At 32.6% G+C, this 18993-nt stretch overlaps 2 protein-coding genes across 8 annotated transcripts in view; one reads left to right on the top strand and one right to left on the bottom strand.

Moving 5' to 3' along the window:
- The window catches only part of LOC143048140 (circularly permutated Ras protein 1-like), a 33313-nt gene extending 23954 nt beyond the window's left edge, over positions 1 to 9359 (bottom strand). Inside the window, exons 1-2 of one of the 2 annotated variants that reach the window (XM_076221637.1) lie at positions 9214 to 9359; positions 1835 to 1943 (exon numbers count right to left, since the gene is read on the bottom strand). In XM_076221637.1, the coding sequence (XP_076077752.1) occupies positions 1835 to 1926 (92 nt within the window). In that variant the 5' untranslated portion in view covers positions 1927 to 1943; positions 9214 to 9359. Of the gene's footprint in view, positions 1 to 1834; positions 1944 to 2461; positions 2481 to 9213 lie in introns of those variants that run through there. The other variant, XM_076221638.1, reaches the window with a different exon arrangement.
- A 5196-nt stretch (positions 9360 to 14555) lies between these two features.
- Positions 14556 to 18993, top strand: part of LOC143048141 (src substrate cortactin-like) — a 30545-nt gene continuing 26107 nt past the window's right edge. For all 6 annotated transcript variants that reach the window (XM_076221639.1, XM_076221640.1, XM_076221642.1 and 3 more), the window contains exons 1-3: positions 14556 to 14677; positions 17998 to 18080; positions 18622 to 18695. In XM_076221639.1, coding sequence (XP_076077754.1) covers positions 18000 to 18080; positions 18622 to 18695 — 155 coding nt within the window. In that variant the 5' untranslated portion in view covers positions 14556 to 14677; positions 17998 to 17999. The remainder of the gene's footprint in view (positions 14678 to 17997; positions 18081 to 18621; positions 18696 to 18993) is intronic.

An 18993-nucleotide genomic window follows, 5' to 3' on the forward strand; every position in this document is an offset into this window, starting at 1 on the left:
AAATCAAATAAAGTTTAATTTTGGACCCCGATTTGGACCAACTTGAAAACTGGGGCAATAATCAAAAATCTAAGTACATTTTTAGATTCAACATATTAAAGAACCCCAAGGATTCAATTTTTGTTAAAATCAAACTAAGTTTAATTTTGAACCCTTTGGACCTTAATGTAGACCAATTTGAAAATGGGACCAAAAATTAAGAATCTACATACACAGTTAGATTTAGCATATCAAAGAACCCCAATTATTCAATTTTTGATGAAATCAAACAAAGTTCAATTTTGGACCCCTTGGGCCCCTTATTCCTAAACTGTTGGGACCAAAACTCCAAAAATCAATCCCAACCTTCCTTTTGTGGTCATAAACCTTGTGTTTAAATTTCACTGATTTCTATTTACTTATACTAAAGTTATTGTGCGAAAACCAAGAATAATGCTTATTTGGGCCCTTTTTTGGCCCCTAATTCCTAAACTGTTGGAACCAAAACTCCCAAAATCAATCCCAACCTTCCTTTTGTGGTCATTAACCTTGTGTCAAAATTTCAAAGATTTCTATTCACTTAAACTAAAGTTATAGTGGGAAAACCAAGAAAATGCTTATTTGGGCCCTTTTTGGCCCCTAATTCCTAAAATGTTGGGACCAAAACTCCCAAAATCAATCCCAACCTTCCTTTTGTGGTCATAAACCTTGTGTCAAAATTTCATCGATTTCTTTTCACTTTTACTAAAGATAGAGTGCGAAAACTAAAAGTATTCGGACGACGACGCAAGACGACGACGCAGACGACGACGCCATTATGATAGCAATATACGACGAAAAATTAAAATTTTTGTGGTCGTATAAAAAATGCATCATACAGCTGAACAGCATTCTCACACATACCGGTAATTAAAAAGATGTTCAGGAAGCTCTGATAATGATTTGTACTTCCAAAGGTACATGCACAGATATGTAGGTTGTCTTTGTTGGTAATTGTTTTCTTTTTATACATTGTGACTTGGTTGGAGATTTGTCTCATTGGCTCAATTACCACATTTTTCTTATTTACATAGACAGGGGTAAAACATTATACAGTTATTTAATATGTAACTACCGGTATGCAATAGATCAAAATATATTTCCCTCGGTATGAAGATCAACTCATTGTTCTATATTGCCTGAAGCCAACGACTGAGGGCAATAGAACAATGAGCTGATATTCATACCGAGGAAAATATATTTTGATCTATTGCACTGTTACACATTCAATAACTGTTGTATTACCTTATACATACTGAGTCAGTTCAATTTTGATTGGACAACATGAATACCTAATCAGATTTCAGAATAAGAGGTCATAACAGGTCAGTGCAATAGACCAAACCATGGTGCAATAGAACGATAATTTCTAGTGCAATAGACCATGGAACAAAAAATGGCAGAAAAATAGCAAATTATATAGAAATATTAATAAAACAGTAAAATACTCTTTATTAGGTAATAATTAAAAACACAGCCTTCAATACATAGAAAACCCTTAATGGTAAAACTAACAGGTGAAGTAAGCTGCATTTATCAGATGCAGATCCAGGATTTTTTAAAAGGATGGACACAAGGTCCTCCAAACTATACACAATTTGCAGCGGAACCAGTAAAAAATCTTTATTATTAACCATAAATAACACTCCCCCTCCTAAACCTTCATACAAAGCATTAATCCATAGAGAACATGTAAAAAAATAGTACTGGATCATTGTACATTCTGCTAATTCCAATAAGTGTAACAACTGTCCATTAGCAGTGACCAAGGATCCAAGGGTTATCTCCATTGACTTAGTATCACCACATATATTACCTGACTTGCATTCCTTCATCATACTCTTCATCAGATACAACCTCATATTCTGGTTCATCATAAACATACACAAAAGACGAGCCAAAATTCATCTTCAACGATTACTTAACTAAAAAGAAAAATTTGAAAAATAAGTACATGCAACTGCAAACGTTAGGCATGCTTTCACATACATTTACCACGCAGAACAGGGATATTGAGGAAAAAACATAATTTGATACTTGAACTTGAAACATTGTGAAACGTATGATGTCCGTGTAAGTTGTTCAACTTATTGTGCATGCTATGTCTACAGGCCATGTTTCCTTGTTGACATCTTATTCAGACCTTCTTTCTAAGTAACATGTCTAATAATAAAATTAATTATGGCTCTGTTATTATCACAAATTCTTTTCTTTGTTTTTTACTTTTTCTTATGCAACTTAAAAATTGTTGTGTGATGTGTAAATGGATGCTTGTTGTTGTTTAAACATATTTTATTGTTATGATCAATAGACTATGACAATAGGATCAGACAAAAGTTTTTAAACTTAAAATGTCTTCTCAATTACATTAAATGATTTGCATACAAATGTCTTAATGATGAAATAACTAAATGAAATAAAATATATGTGAATAACATTTTACATGCATGCATGTACAACATCAGTTTGTTGATTGATTGACTTGTGTTTAAAGGCACCTTCAACCCCCTGAACCTGGATCTGCCAATGCTTCAGCACTATTTGCTACTTCATTGGCCGTCAGATTTTATTGGTGTAGTGATCTCAAGTGCCCAGTAAAACCTCTTTCCTTTAGTGGGAAACAGAAAATCTTAGTAGCATTTTTATAGACATCTGACCTATTTCTCCTATGTAAGGCAGCAACCATTTGATTTTCTGGGGGGGGCTATGGTTTTTTTTGGAAAAAAAAGTTTGTTTCCAGTTTTAGGAGAAAAAAATAATTTGTTTTGAATTCTGAAAAAAAAAAATTGTTTGTTACCCCCTCAGCTGCCACTATATGTAATGCTAAAATTGAAAGAAAAAAATTGTTTTCGACTTGTCGCGAAAAAAATAGATTGTTTTTCGCCGCAGGCGAAAAAAAAAGTTTGTACAGAAAAAAAAACCATAGCCCCCCCCCCCCCAGAAAATCAAATGGTTGCTGCCTAAGTCAATGAAGAGATGTTGCAAAATTCCAATTCTTCAAAAAGAAAGGTAAATATGTCATTTGATAAGTAACATGGCGCAGCTTTTAATGTCAATAGGTCCCTTGTCTAAATGAATTTTATTAAAAGATCAATTTGAAAAGCAGAAAACGAATTTAATTACATCTCAAAATGACAATCCCCCTTTTTTCTCCAAAACAATACAATGTGTTAATCAATTTGTGTTCTCTTCTTTTCCATCCTGTCCATTATTGAATTTGATTGACACTATCAGAATTATGTCATTCTCTTTTAAAAAATGTGCAATATTTGCTACTGTGCAAAAAAAAAAAAAATAACATACAATAAACTAAAACCAGATGCTCCAAAGGGCACAGCTTTATACGACCGCAGAGGTTGAACCCTGAACGGTTGGGGCAAGTATGGACACAACATTCAAGCTGGATTCAGCTCTAAATTTGAATTGGGATTAAATAGTTGACACAGCATAGGTTTTATACACAGAATGAATGTGGTGACAGGTCTAATGAACTTAACAACATTTTTTTGCCTTTGAGCAATTCACTACATGTATGCTCATGATGCTGTTGAATATTAATCCTCTCAAAAAAATGTTTGAAGAAATTTTCTTTTTATTTATGAAATCTGAAATGAGAAAAATCCCCCCCCCCATTTTTGTTCATATCCCCCTTTCCCTTATTCCTAAACTGATCTCAATTCAAATTTCTAATGGAGTTTGCATTAATAACTACTCATTTAAATACATCATAATATATTGTATAAAACAATGATTTAAGCTGATTCAACTACTATTCTGGACAAAGAAAGATAACTCAAATTTTCAAAGAATATTTCATAAAAACTGCAATTGAAAATTTCTTGCTATTGCGCAATATTGTGCAATTAGATATTTCTTGCTATTGCACAATACTGTGCAATTGAACATTTCTTGCTATTGCATAATACTGTGCAATTGAACATTTCTTGCTATTGCGCAATACTGTGCAATTGAACATTTCTTGCTATTGCACGATATGTGCAATTGAAGATTTCTTGCTATTGCATAATACTGTGCAATTGTAGATTTCTTGCTATTGTGCAATACTGTGCAATTGAACATTTCTTGCTATTGCACAATACTGTGCAATTAAAGATTTCTTACTATTGCAGAATACTGTACAATTGAAAATTTCTTGCTATTGCACAATACTTAATATAATAATTTTGGATCCTGATTTGGACCAACTTGAAAACTGGGCCCATAATCAAAAATCTAAGTACATATTTAGATTCAGCATATCAAAGAACCCCAAGAATTCAATTTTTGTTAAAATCAAGCTAAGTTTAATTTTGGACCCTTTGAACCTTAATGTAGACCAATTTGAAAACAGGACCAAAAATAAAGAATTTGAATACACGATCAGTTTGGCAAACAAAGAAGCCTAATAATTCATTTTTTGATGAAATCAAACAAAGTTTAATTTTGGACCCTTTTGGCCCCTAATTTCGTTGGGACCAAAACTCCCAAAATCAATCCAAACCTTCCTTTGTGGTCATAAACCTTGTGTTAAAATTTCACAGATTTCTATTAACTTATACTAAAGTTATTGTGCAACCAGGTGCTCCGCAGGGTGCAGCTTTATACGACCGCAGCGGTCGAACCCTGAACAGTTGGGGCAAGTATGGACAAAACATTCAAGCGTGATACAGCTCTGAATTTGGATTGTGATCAAATTTTTGACATTATATGGGTTTTTTACACAAAACAAATGTCAAGATTTTACAAATCAATTAAAGATTTCTTCTTCAAACTTATTTAAATCTAAAATTAAATAGTTGACACAGCATAGGTTTCTGACACAGAATGAATGTGGTCTAATGAACTTAAAATTTTTTTTTTGCCTTTGAGCAATTCACTATGCTGTTGAATATTAATCCTCTCAAAAAAATGTTTGAAGAAATTTTCTTTTTATTTATGAAATCTGAAATGAGAAAAATTTAACCCCCCCCCCCATTTTTTTTTCACATCCCCCTTTCCCTTTTTCCAAAACTGATATCAATTCAAATTTCTAATGGAGTTTGTAACAATAACTACTCTTAAATACATCATAAAATATTAAAATGTAAAATAAAGTGCTTGTTATCACTGAATGGTAAAGATTGGTTGGTAGTAAAAGTGAATATACATTGTATATATTGTATAAAACAATGATTTAAGTTGATTCAACTACTATTCTGAACAAAGAAAGATATCACCAATTGAAAATTTCTTGCTATTGCACAATATTGTGCAATTAGATATTTCTTGCTATTGCGCAATACTGTGCAATTGAAAATATTTGCTATTGCACAATACTGTGCAATTGAAGATTTCTTGCTATTGCGCAATACTGTGCAATTGAAAATTTCTTGCTATTGCACAATACTGTGCAATTGAAGATTTCTTGCTATTGCTGAATACTGTGCAATTGAAAATTTCTTGCTATTGCACAATACTTAATATAATAATTTTGGATCCTGATTTGAACCAACTTTAAAACTGGGTCCATAATCAAAAATCTAAGTACATGTTTAGATTCAGCATATCAAAAAAGCCCAAGAATTCATTTTTTGTTAAAATCAAACTTAGTTTAATTTTGGACCCTTTGGACTTTAATGTAGACCAATTTGAAAACGGGACCAAAAATTAAGAATCTACATGCACAGTTAGATTTGGCATATCAAAGAACCCCAATTATTCAATTTTTGATGAAATCAAACAAAGTTTAATTTTGGACCCCGATTTGGACCAACTTGAAAACTGGACCAATAATCAAAAATCTAAGTACATTTTTATATTCAGCATATCAAAGAACCCCAAGGATTCAATTTTTGTGAAAATCAAACTAAGTTTAATTTTGGAACCTTTGGACCTTAATGTAGACCAATTTGAAAACGGGACCAAAACTTAAGAATCTACATACACAGTTAGATTCGGTATATCAAAGAACCTCAATTATTCAATTTTTGATGAAATCAAACAAAGTTCAATTTTGGACCCTTTGGGCCCCTTATTCCTAAACTGTTGGGACCAAAACTCCCAAAATCAAACCCAACCTTCCTTTTATGGTCATAAACCTTGTGTTTAAATTTCATAGATTTCTATTTACTTATACTAAAGTTATGGTGCGAAAACCAAGAATAATGCTTATTTGGGCCCCTTTTTGGCCCCTAATTCCTTAACTGTTGGGACCTCAACTCCCAAAATCAATCCCAACCTTCCTTTTGTGGTCATAAACCTTGTGTTTACATTTCATTGATTTCTATTTACTTATACTAAAGTTATTGTGCCAAACCAAGAATAATGCTTATTTGGGCCCTTTTTTGGCCCCTAATTCCTAAACTGTTGGAACCAAACATCCCAAAATCCATCCCAACCTTCCTTTTGTGGTCATAAACCTTGTGTTAAAATTTCATAGATTTCTATTTACTTATACTAAAGTTATAGTGCGAAAACCAAGAAAATGCTTATTTGGGCCCTTTTTGGCCCCTAATTCCTAAAATATTGGGACCAAAACTCCCAAAATCAATCCCAACCTTCCTTTTGTCGTCATAAACCTTGTGTTAAAATTTCATAGATTTCTATTCACTTTTACTAAAGTTAGAGTGCGAAAACTAAAAGTATTCGGACGACGACGCCAACATCATACCAATATGTGTTTAATGTGTTCAATTTTTGTGGTCGTATAAAAACCAAGAAAAATGCTTATTTGGGACCTGTTTTTGGCCCCTAATTCCTAAATTGTTGGGACTAAAACTCCCAAAATCAAGCCCAACCTTCCTTTTGTGGTCATAGATCTTATGTTAAAATTTCATAGATTTCAGTTTACTTTTTACTAAAGTTATTGTGCGAAAACCAAGAAAATGCTTATTTGGGCGCTTTTTGGCCCCTATTTCTGAAACTGTTGTGACCAAAACACCCAAAATCAATCCCAACATTCCTTTTAAGGTCATAAACCTTGTGTTAAAACTTCATAGATTTCTATTTACCTTTACTAAAGTTAGAGTGCGAAAACCAAATGTCTTCAGAAGACGACGGATGACGACTTTTCAATATTTGCGGTCGTATAAAAAATGAATCATTTTGCAATACTGACATACAATAAAATTGTAATATAATTACCTTAATAGATGGCTAAGTATTCAGTAAAATGCTGTTTCAATGGGTGTCCCAGAAAAATGCATTTTTTTCATATTTTAAATTATTTTGAGTTTAAATGTAGGTAGCTAATCAATCCACTGTATAATGAAGAGATAATATAAACAGTCTCATATGAAAAGTTTATTGTTGAATAAAGTATTTTATAAATGAAGTGTTGAATTCCCTGTTTTGTGCATGCTTATTTTGTGACATGGTCGAATGACCCAAAATCAAAATTGTTTTATAAACCTTTTTTTATGAATGGCAACTAGGTAAAAAGGATTTTCAGGTAATACAATAGGGTTGGCAAGGTTTAGGACACTAAAACATGAAAAATCTTCGAAAAATAAGGATTAAAAACAATTTTAAATGGTCATGTTGTCGGACTAACATTTTCTGTCTTCTTCCTAAGAGAAAATAAAATATAAGTTATGTAACAATAGAGGGCAATTAAATGCACAAAATATCTTGAGGCTTCAGCTTATTAACTAAAATGTGATAATTCATCATGAAGATACAGCAGAAACTTTTTTTTTTCAGGAATTGTCATTAAAGTTTACTCTTGAAAAATCTGTCCAACCGTAACGGGCGAAAATTTCAATTTTCATTTGCAAGTTGCCAACTCGGTTTAAGTTTTTTTTAATGTTTATGACAACATATTTTAAGACAATCGCATTGCGCATTTGGTATTGCTGTCAACTGTTCCTTTTTATTCGAGGTCAACGACATCAAAGGGTTGAACGCTCTTTCTGTCCAACCAAGAGATGGAAGTTACATCCGAATTAATGTTACGTCCAACATCCAAGATATTCTCTACAATGGCTACCACAAGTCACGGAATCAATTTCACTTCCACTTTGACAATAACTTAACCATGTTAACCTTAATTACTACCGTATATATGAAAAATAAAGAGGTTTTAAACTGTTGACAGTGTAAATTTGACATAATTTTGAAAATTAGGAGTAACAAAGAGTCCTATAATGTTCTGTTGGACGAACCTTAGGACAAAATCTCTAATGTCGGACGTAACAGCTTTTTAAAAGTAAAAAGAAACTTGTTAACAACTAGCAAGTCCACATAAATTTAAAAATAGTTCTCAGACCCTTCCTCGTCTCTTCTGAAGAGGTGCCCATTTTTAAATTGCCATTAGGATCAGTAAAATAATGAATTCTGTCCTATCTTTGTACGACAGGGAATATAATCTGTCCTATGTTTGTCCTACAATAAATGAATTCTGTACGCTGTTCATCCAACAGTTTTTTATGGTTTCATTTTATCCATTTATTTAATAATGAACCATTTTACCTCTTGCTGAGGAACACCAGCTGTAGATACTAGTATAAACAGCAAAGTTTTGATTTTGTTTTTGACTTTAAATGATGCAAATGGAACAAATTCTCATCCAAAAATGTCCTCGTTTGTCCGACATATTTTAAGATTTTTCAAATTTATAAGTTAGTTTTTGAAACATTTAACAAAATGATATACTTTAATTGAAGATCTTATGAACTGTCAGAGAAAAATTAATATATTTATTAACAAAGCCTTCATATAAAAGGAAAATATTCATTTTTCAATGTCCTGTTACGTCCAACATAACCTCTGTCCAACATGCTATTTAGGTCTAATTTTATGTTTTCTGACTAAATAACTATCTTTTTACATGTAAAACCCTAAACTAGAATCATTCTCCTTTCAGAAAATCATGTTATTATGATTGAAACAGCTACTTTTAAAATCATACATTTTGTCACACACTGTCAGCACTATACTGAATACTTAGCCAGATTTCTTTTTTCATATCAACTTCATATGTCCAACTTTCACATTAAATTCTATTTATATATCAAATCATTTTTTAATCACTAAATGTTGTACAGATTTACAACTGTATTATATAAAATAAATGCTGAAAATAATATATATTAAGCAACATGATATGCATGTAGCCAGTAATGCATGAGATCAAGATAATTAAGCCCAGCAATGATCCATCTGATATAACATGACTAAATCAGCTTGGAAATTCAGAATTCTGTTGCGAATACTTACAATCTTATATAATTTTGTTCTTTATCGGTCAAAAAATTACTGAAATAGAAACTAATCAACCTTCGTTTGTCTAAGGCTTAAAATATCTGGTCATTTCTTATTTTAGCAGATGATAAACAAACATTTCAAAACAGGAAGAAGTTTTTATTTGTAAACATCGGGGGTTTTCCCGTCACCACCTGGTTTTCCGGATCACCAGCTGATCTCGACCGATCCATCAATCAATCGATCCACGCTCCGATTTGCAATTTTTATACACCCGCCAAAATTTTAACGGGACGTATTATGGTATACAAATGTCCGGCGGCCGTCCGTCTGTTTGTCCGGCGTCCACACATCGCACCGTAACTTGTGAACCACTTATCAAAATATCATGAAACTTAACCATGTTAACATAGGTAGTTGTTTGTTATGGGTCAAACGATCTGTATTCTATTTGGTGAAATTAAGATTTAAACTTTTTGAGTTACGGGTCTTTATAACTAAGACAGGTGTGTCGACTTTTACACATGTCGCGCCGTGTCTCAAAAACGATTTATGTTTGTTGCTTAAAACTTTACACACTTCTTAGTTATATTAATCTAAAATCTGTATACTTTTTGGCTTTGATTCAAAATTTTATTTTTGAGTTATTGAGTTGGTTTTTTTAAAGGGGGTTGGGTTATACTTGTCGCACCGGATCTTAAAAACCTTTAATGATTATTGCTTAAAAACTTTATAGACTTCGTAATTATATTAATCTTAAGATCTGTATATTTTTTGGTAATGATTCAAAATTTTATTTTGGAGTTATTGAGTTTTTTGCAAAAAAAAAAAAAGGGGGGGGGGGGTTCCCATGCATGTCGCGCTGTATCTCAGAAACTTTTTATGATAATTGCATAAAACTTCACACACAAGACGACGGGCGTACCATGCGCTCGTGGTGCAGCTGTTTATTTTTCATGTGATAACGAAAAAACACCTTTAGGCATCAACCGCTCATAAGTTTTTTTGATAAACACGATTTGTCAGAATGTAATTAAAATTGAGAGTAAATCAAATGAAATCTCGGCAATCTAGAAAAACCTAGTGTACTGCATTGATATAATGCCATCTTGAATATCAGTGGAGGACCCAAAACTTGTTATTAGATAAGGGGTGCCCGCTCCAGTCTTGCTTCAGTGACTCCCTCTGTATATAATATCAACCAAAATTTCTAATTTTGTATCCGTCAATGCCGCATGAATGTGCTTGTTGGTATGAAGGTCTGTCCAAGAAACTTAAAGACTGGTTTTAGGTTATTCAAAATAAAGTTATAAGTACTGCAAAGTTTATAATATTAAACTACATCAGAAAAGACCAATCACTGTAAATAAATTTGAAAAAAAAATGGCATTATTGAGTGTTTGTAACAGAGTGAAACAACTTCGTCTAAATCATGTACTTAATGTTTTTCACAACAAATGTCCAAAATACTTAAAAAAAAAAGGTTTAAAAACTTCCAAAATTAAGAACACTAGACCGTGACAACTGCTTACAACTGTTTATGCTCCAAATGTCAAAAATGTGTAGAATCTTCTTCTATCTGTTTTGTGATATAAAAAACTGTAATGCTTTTCCGGATCATGTAAAAGCAAGAGGAATTGTATATGAAATATACAGTTCCCTGGTAAAAGTTATTCATGTGAATTTAAAAATTAAGATTAAAGTATGAAATAAAGAAACACCTAATGAGTAAACTCATGTCAATGTCAGATGCAGATTTTATATCTTATTATATTGCATTTTATATGAATTTTTTTAGCAGTGATTCGTAAATACTATATATTGTTGTAATATTGAATGATAAATTATTTATTTTATATCAAGACTATAAGGAACCAACCCCATTGGATATAAGCTTGATTGTTTTCGTGGTTCATCCTTAAGTTACGGCATCAGAACCTTAGGAAGTCCGAACATGTACAATTATTGTTATATTTTCAGGTTGATTATGTATTTGTACATCCTGCCTTTACCTGAATATATATATTATTATATTATCATTATTGGTACCGCAAACTTGGACGACAATATATAAGAAAGTTTAATTATTTTATAGAGCGTATTATACTGGAAGACTAGTGAGGAAACTAACGAAGATGTCTGTCTAATGCATATGCCATAATGATAAAATAACAAATGATCACTAAAATGTTGCAGATAATCATGCATTTTATAAATGTAGCCAAAGACAAAGGCTACGGTAGTTGTTTCGAGGGTGGAATTCGGAGAATCATCCAAGCATTATCTTAAAGCCATAAGAGAGAATTGAAAGTTTCTTGTGTTACCTTATTTGAGGGTGGTAAAGGGGGAAGGGTACTGAACACGGAAACACGTGAAATAAAAATCACAAAAACGTTGCACGAAAAATAAAAATCGGGTAAAACGAAGCACGAGAAATAAAATCGAAAATATCAAAGAAAACAGTACAAGAAGTTATTACGTTTATTGAGATCGTGCAGCCACTATTAGTGATGATGAAGACCTCGCGGTCACCTTTTAGCGTCTGCTACTTGCATCTGTTTTGGAAAAAAATATTATTTATAATTATTTGATAGATCTTATAACATACCATACATATACAATAAAATTGCAGAAGTAGAATGGTTACCGTTACAATATTCTCGGCTTCAATTTTGTTTAGATTACACATGTTTAAGAAGGTATTATATAAAGGCAATAGTAGTATACCGCTGTTCAAAAGTCATAAAGCGTTTGAAAGAAAACAAATCCGGCTTACAAACTAAAACCAAGGGAAATACATCAACTGTAAGAGGGGAAAACAACGAAATAAAACGGCAGAACACAGAAGTTCGACAATAAACAAACAACAATGCAACATTCATAGAAACGAACTATTAGATAACAACTGCCACATTCCTGACTTGGTACAGGACATTTAAAAAAAAATGGTAGGTTGAACGTGTTTTTATGGCTAGCCAAACCTCCGCGCTTTATGGCACGGTTAAATACACTACTAAAATGACAACATTACATGACGGGAATAGAGTACAAATAAATGAAAAAAAAAACCATCAAAGACAGAGAAATACATAACAACAAATAACTAAAATCATAAATAAATAAACAGCTTAATAGAATTACAAGTATGTGTCTGTAAAACGAATGGACCAACGCCACATTAACTTATAACGTCACTGGTAAACTAAAAATTAAATACAATTTAAGATTAGGTTTCTTATTATCTTATTTGATGTTTTTGATAACAATTATAACAAGAATATTAAGTATAACGTCACTGGTAAACACATTTTATACTGCAATCAGCTATTTTACTATACAGATAAAGCTATACGTATAAACGTTAGCTTTATACGTCAATGACCTCAACTCACCTATAAGCCCCGCCTACTTACAACGTCACGTCACAACCATGACAACATGTAGTAACAATGGTCAAACTGTTATGAATTTAAACCTGTTATGTCTTCAAATTGGTAATTTATATACCATGTTTATCAAATGTTATTAATTAAATTCATTTTCCCTTTCTAATTCCTTAAATTGTCAATGCTTACCGCCTAGACTACGCTCATAGGGAAATACCCCAAAATGGTACCCCAAGGGGGAAATTCCAAACACTTTTTTTTAATAATGTTTGTTTCATATTTTTATTATTTTTTTATTTTTTTTTATCGATTTCAGTATAAAAACAATATACGTATAGTGTCTTGAAATATGAAATTTATTTGTATTCGGCACGAAACGGGAAAATGCTCGGTAGAACCTCGCATTTTCCCGTTTCTAAGCCTCATACAAATAAATTTCATATTTCAAGACACTATACGTATATTGTCTAAAAGTATAACGTCACTGGTATAAACTAAAAATTTAATACAATTCAAGATTAGGTTTCTTATTATCTTATTTGATGTTTTTAATAACAATTATAACAAGAATATTGATTTAGAATTGTGTTATTAATAGTGCAAATAACAACTATGTCGGCCTTTCTTCCAAATCAAACTTTGTAAAACAAATAAATCCTGTGCACATAGTTGCTTTAAACGAAAATCATACAACTGAACTGGTTGATTAATTATCTTTACTTTTACATACAAATAGAAAATAAAAGATATAATCACAACTTCAAACGATAAGACACAAAACAACATTCGATTGATCATTCAGAAGAATTACAAATAAAACTTCGTAACTAAATACATGAACGCTGGATAAACAAATACTAAGTACCGAGACACGTCTTAAAGCAATGTGAATGAACACTCCGTAAAACAGTCATAATGGGGAATAGACTGACCTAAACCATACACGGAAAATAAACAAGAGGAAACACGAAGCACGCCCATCGAACCAAACACGAGAAAACGAGAAATAAAATGTCAAAACACGAAAACACGCGAAATAAAAGGCCGAAAACGACGCAAATAACCCTTACTACCCTCTTATTTAACATCGGACTCGGACTTCTTTTCAAACTGTGTTTTATTGCATGTGAGTTTTCCGGTTTTTTTTTATTCCACATTGGATGGCCGAGAGGTTTAGGGGGAAGGTTGAGATCTCAAAAACATGTTTAACCCCCACATTTTTGCGCCTGTCCCAAGTCAGGAACCCGTCTTGTCTTTGTTGTTTTTCTGTGATCATTTTTTCAATTTCGGTTAATTTAAATATGTTTCGGGGTTTGAGTGTGACGTTCAATCATCGCTGAACTAGTTTACAACTTTAAAGGGGTCAACTGAAGCCCACATCCGGGTGCGAAATTTTCCCGCCGCTATGTTGAAGACCCATTGGTGGCCTCCGGCTGTTTTCTGCTCTTTGGTCATATTCTAGCTTCTTTGTCATTTGGTCAATTGTTGAGAGTTGTCTAATCTGGGACTATTATACTAGCCCAATTCTAATTGAAATTTAAAAAAAACGTGACCAAAGTTCAACATTGTGTAATTATAATCCACACGGTAAAAAAATAAAGTATATATATGTAACAAAATATATTTTATATAAAATAAAAGTATGACTGCAACTATTTTTATTACATGGTCCAGAGACATATAATATTGTAGCAGAGACATATAATACAATTGTATTATATGTCTCTGATTGTAGTATATGTCTCTGCATGATCGAAGTGGAACTTGGCCGAAATGAACAAGGCCTAATCACCCAAGACCGAACTGGTTCTATGGCCGAAACGTCTTTTTTTCAAAAAGTGTGAAAGGAAAAATCCTTTTCAAAGAACGATTGATATATCACTTTCAATCGTCAGAAAACTTTTCTCGGTATGTTCTCACTCGCCAAGCCTTGTTAACGAAAATCGGAAACTTGCATTACCGTGAAGTACCGGAGTTTTTGAACGCCTTGGTCATGTGACTTAGCCGGAAGTGGGAAGTTGATTCAGGAAGAAAAGTTTTCGTACACTGTTATTCTTTGTATTAATTTTAATTCATTTAAGTGTCTATAATAGGTAAGCCTGAAAAGTCGGAAAGTATATTTGAATCGACAATATTCGTATGCACGATATTTGTAAACATGCGCCTACTTCTATATGCTAAGTTAGAACTTAGAGGATCGACATGCACTGTCATAAAAAAATCATTCACAGAATGAGTCACTTTGTTGTTTGATGTTTTCAATGATATTGAACATTTTGTTTGTAGTATTCAAAAGCGGAATAATTAAAACTGATTTCAGCTGAAGACTCACTTAATTGATAATTTTGGTGACCAAGCCAAGTAGTCTAAATTTTACCATGGCCACCAAACTTATCAATTAAGGTTCGTGGTCTAGTGGTTAAGACCGATGGCTACAGTACTGAAGGTCCTGAGTTCGATTCTGACTCGGGATGCTAAAAATTTCAGTACAACAGAAGGGTGATTTTCACCCTCTCACACACATCTCTGGTACTCACACCGGAGTTTAAACTAAAATGGGTACTTTGGGGGCCTCGGTTGGTCAAAGTTGTCCCCTGCTTTGACCTGGAGATCAATCAGCTACTGATATCTCTACGGTTTGTCTGTTTCCGCCGAGTGTCCCGGTGGTTCTCTCCGAGAACTTTGGCTTCCTTCACCATAATAACAGATAGCCCGGTGTCCTAGCACTCCCTTTGTGTTGGGGTGGGGATTGTCCTTGTAAATATTGCACATTGTATATACGTTAGTGACACATCTCCATTAATCCCGAAAGGGAGTGTACTCGGATTCCACTGTACCCTCACAGCTCTCGAGGGGTGCTCCGAATAACGGAGGAATCTACCAGTACATACATACATAACAAACGAACAAATATGGCTGTATTTACATGCCAAAAATTACTCTGACATGTCTGAGTACAGACTTACCTGTGAAGTTGGAAAGTTTTAAAGCCTGGCATCCACTAGATATAAAAAAGTTAAATGCATTTTGTGTTTCAGAAAGATAAAATCTCTTTTGGATTTTGATGGGCATTTTTTTTCCTTCATGCAAAAAGTGTGAAAATCAACTAAGTTGTGGTATAACTATGAGATGCTCCCTCAGGTAAACAATCGGTTTGTATTGTTTTGATTGTCAGTAAGTTAAAGAGTTTATCTGAGTCGGTAAGTGGACAGTATCAAAGTAATTCAGGTGTTTGTTTTTACACCTTCTGCAGAAAGGAAAAAAAATGCCCATCAAAAAGCAAGAAAGATCTTTCTTAAACACAAAATGCATTTAACTTTCATACATCTAGTGGATGCTAGGCATTAAAACTTTCAAAATAGCACAGGTAAGTCTGTACACAGAGTAGTTTTTGAAGTGAAAATACGGCCATATTTGTTCATTTGTTATGATGAACCTTAAGTGAGTCTTCAGCTGAAATCAGTTTTAATTATTGCACTTTTGAATACTACAAACAAAATGTTCAATATCATTGAAAACATCAAACAACAAAGTGACTCAAGGAATTTATTGGTGTATTAACTGGACCACTCTGAGTCTGACAAACATATCTTAAAAGGTTTGCTTGTTTGTGAGTGAATTGGTCGAGTTTATACACCGATAAATTCCTTTATAAAGACGTTTAATCCTAGAATGTTTAGTGACCAGTTACAACATAGTTTCAGAATTTTAGCATTATGTGAGGTCATTATGGGGATTGGGGATGACAATATTTGGGCCATTACATATACATTGTACTTTATTATATAGTCCAAGCAAGACCTACCTGCTACATGGTCACTAAACATTCTAGTATTAAACACCTTTAAAAGCTTGTCTGTTGTTATTTGTGTCTTTATTTCATCATGTTCATTCACTAACACCATGTTGACAGATTTGTTGATGTTTTGATAATTTTTCTTCATAAAATATTCAAATTTTCTGCATTATCTAGGTGAAATTCTCAAAATTCTGCTCTTTGACCCCATATCTTAATTTTTTAACCCAAAACTGCAAAATTTTGAAAGATTTAATAAGGCTGTACATCTTCCTTCATGTCCTTACACTGAACGATGACCATTCAAAGTGTTTTGTACATAAAACAACATTTTATGTCAAAAAGTATACTACATGTACTAGTTTGGCTTCAATTCTTCCATATTCTTTCAAAAAAATGTATCCTCATTTCCAAATTTCCTCTGATTTTGACACAGGTTTTGAACAAATGGAAGCGCCATGTTTACACTTTCATCCGGGTATTTGACAAAGAAAGATAACTTGTGTTTGCACTGTTTAGAGCGTGAAATATAAAAGAGGTTTTCCGATCCAAGTAAAACGGGACTCATCATCAGCTGTCTGAAGCATGAATCACGGTAAACCAGACTCATTGGCGAAAGGGTTACAACAGGGGATAAGAAATTTAATTTCCCCACTATACTAAATTTTATTACACATAATTTGTTTATAATTTGCGTCATTGAATTGGCCTAGTGCATGAATTTTGTTTTGTTTAATATAATGTAACAAAGAATGTACTGTATGAAATTTGCTATTGGATAAAAAAAAAAAAGATGGGGTTAAATGATTAAAGAATAATGCCCTTAAAAATGAAGATTAGAGAAAAAAGGGGTTAATTTTTTGAAGATTAGAGAAATGGGGGTTAATTTTTTGAAGAATAGAGAAAAAAGGGGTGAAAATTAAATGTTTACAGAATAACAGACCCTCATACAAACACGACAAGTTGAGATATGCACGAAAAACTAACATGTATTTACATTTACAAGCAAGTTCCCATATAGAATTATGCACCACAATTTTAAACTTTTATGTAATATTTACAAAATGATTGTGGCATGACGGTTATTCTGGGTAAAATATAGGGTCATTCAGAGGAATATAGCCATATTCTGAAAAAAGAGCATTGAAACTGTTTTAACAATTCCCTTTAGTTTAAAAATGTTGTCACACAAAACCATTGTAAAGGTTACATGTATCTAAAGATGGCAAGGATGCTTGAGAAACAAATGAAAAATAACATAGACATAATTAGGCATATGAAGCATTTGTGACGCAAATCAGAAATCAGCTCAGATTAAAGATATAGTCATGATAGTAAAAGAATCCTGTAAATCAGAAAATAATCTATAAATCAGACTTATCGGGGCCTTTTATAGTTGACTATGCGGTGTGGGCTTTGCTCATTGTTGAAGGCTGTACGGTGATCTATAGTTGTTAATGTCTGTTTCATTTTGGTCTTTTGTGGATAGTTGTCTCATTGCCAATCATACATTTTACCACATCTTTTTTATATTAATCGAAAACATTTGAACATGTACATGTATTACTTTTAGGGACTAAATTCAAAATGTTGTGACGTCTCCCCTTAATATTTCAGCTATGTGGCGAGCTGGAGTTGATGTGAAGTCTTCGTCAAATGGTGCTGATGATGATGATTGGGAAACTGAGGCAGATTTTGAGGTAAATTGTGACAAACAATCTTTTATTGAAAAATTGTATATCTGTTGAATTTAGTAATTGGTTTTGTAAATGAACTGTTTTAATTTTTAAGAGACTTTGTTGATGATATTAAGACCAATATTCATGAGATTGGTTTGACTGAATAAATATCAAATAAGTTCTCAATCATGTCCAGTAAAAAGTTATGGATTGCTGGATCTTCACTACATAAAATATAATTCATGTACACATTCATTTTATTGTAATTTGAAATAACCAACAGTAAAGAAAGGTTTGGATGAATAATTGCAACCACTGAGTCTTTATTACAATGTACTGACATTTTGTACATATCATGTTAAGGGCAGCTAGACAAAAGCTGCCCACACATCATAACAAAACATATTTAAATAAATTTGATGTATTTTGATGTTAAATCTTTTATTTTGAAATCCATTATAACGGGTTAGCTTTTTTGGTATTCAATATTCTTCCGACAGTTAACCAATTAACCTTTGACAACAAACAAAACTATAACTTATGTTCAATTTTTTTTTTTCAGAATGATGTAAGTGAACAGGAACAGCGATGGGGTGCTAAAACAATAGAGGGTTCAGGTCATCAAGGGTCATTAAAGTAAGACTTTTATTTACTTTAACATGTAGGCATGTTCACACTATAAATGTAAATTATGCCGCTCCTTTAATTACATTTATATGAGGAGCTCATAAGTAAATGTAATATGTTTTTTTCAATTCAATTCTTTATTACTTTAAGCACATTATGCTTATCAGTGCAATAAATACAAATACATTTTTTTGGGATACGATTGCTTTTAAGCAATCTGTAGACATACCATTGACTCAGGGCCATGCTCTCACATCAACCGTTTTATTCTAAACATCAAGGAACATCTCAGATTCTTGAGATTGTT

This window comes from Mytilus galloprovincialis, chromosome 10 (assembly GCF_965363235.1).
Source record: "Mytilus galloprovincialis chromosome 10, xbMytGall1.hap1.1, whole genome shotgun sequence".
Taxonomy (NCBI): domain Eukaryota; kingdom Metazoa; phylum Mollusca; class Bivalvia; order Mytilida; family Mytilidae; genus Mytilus; species Mytilus galloprovincialis.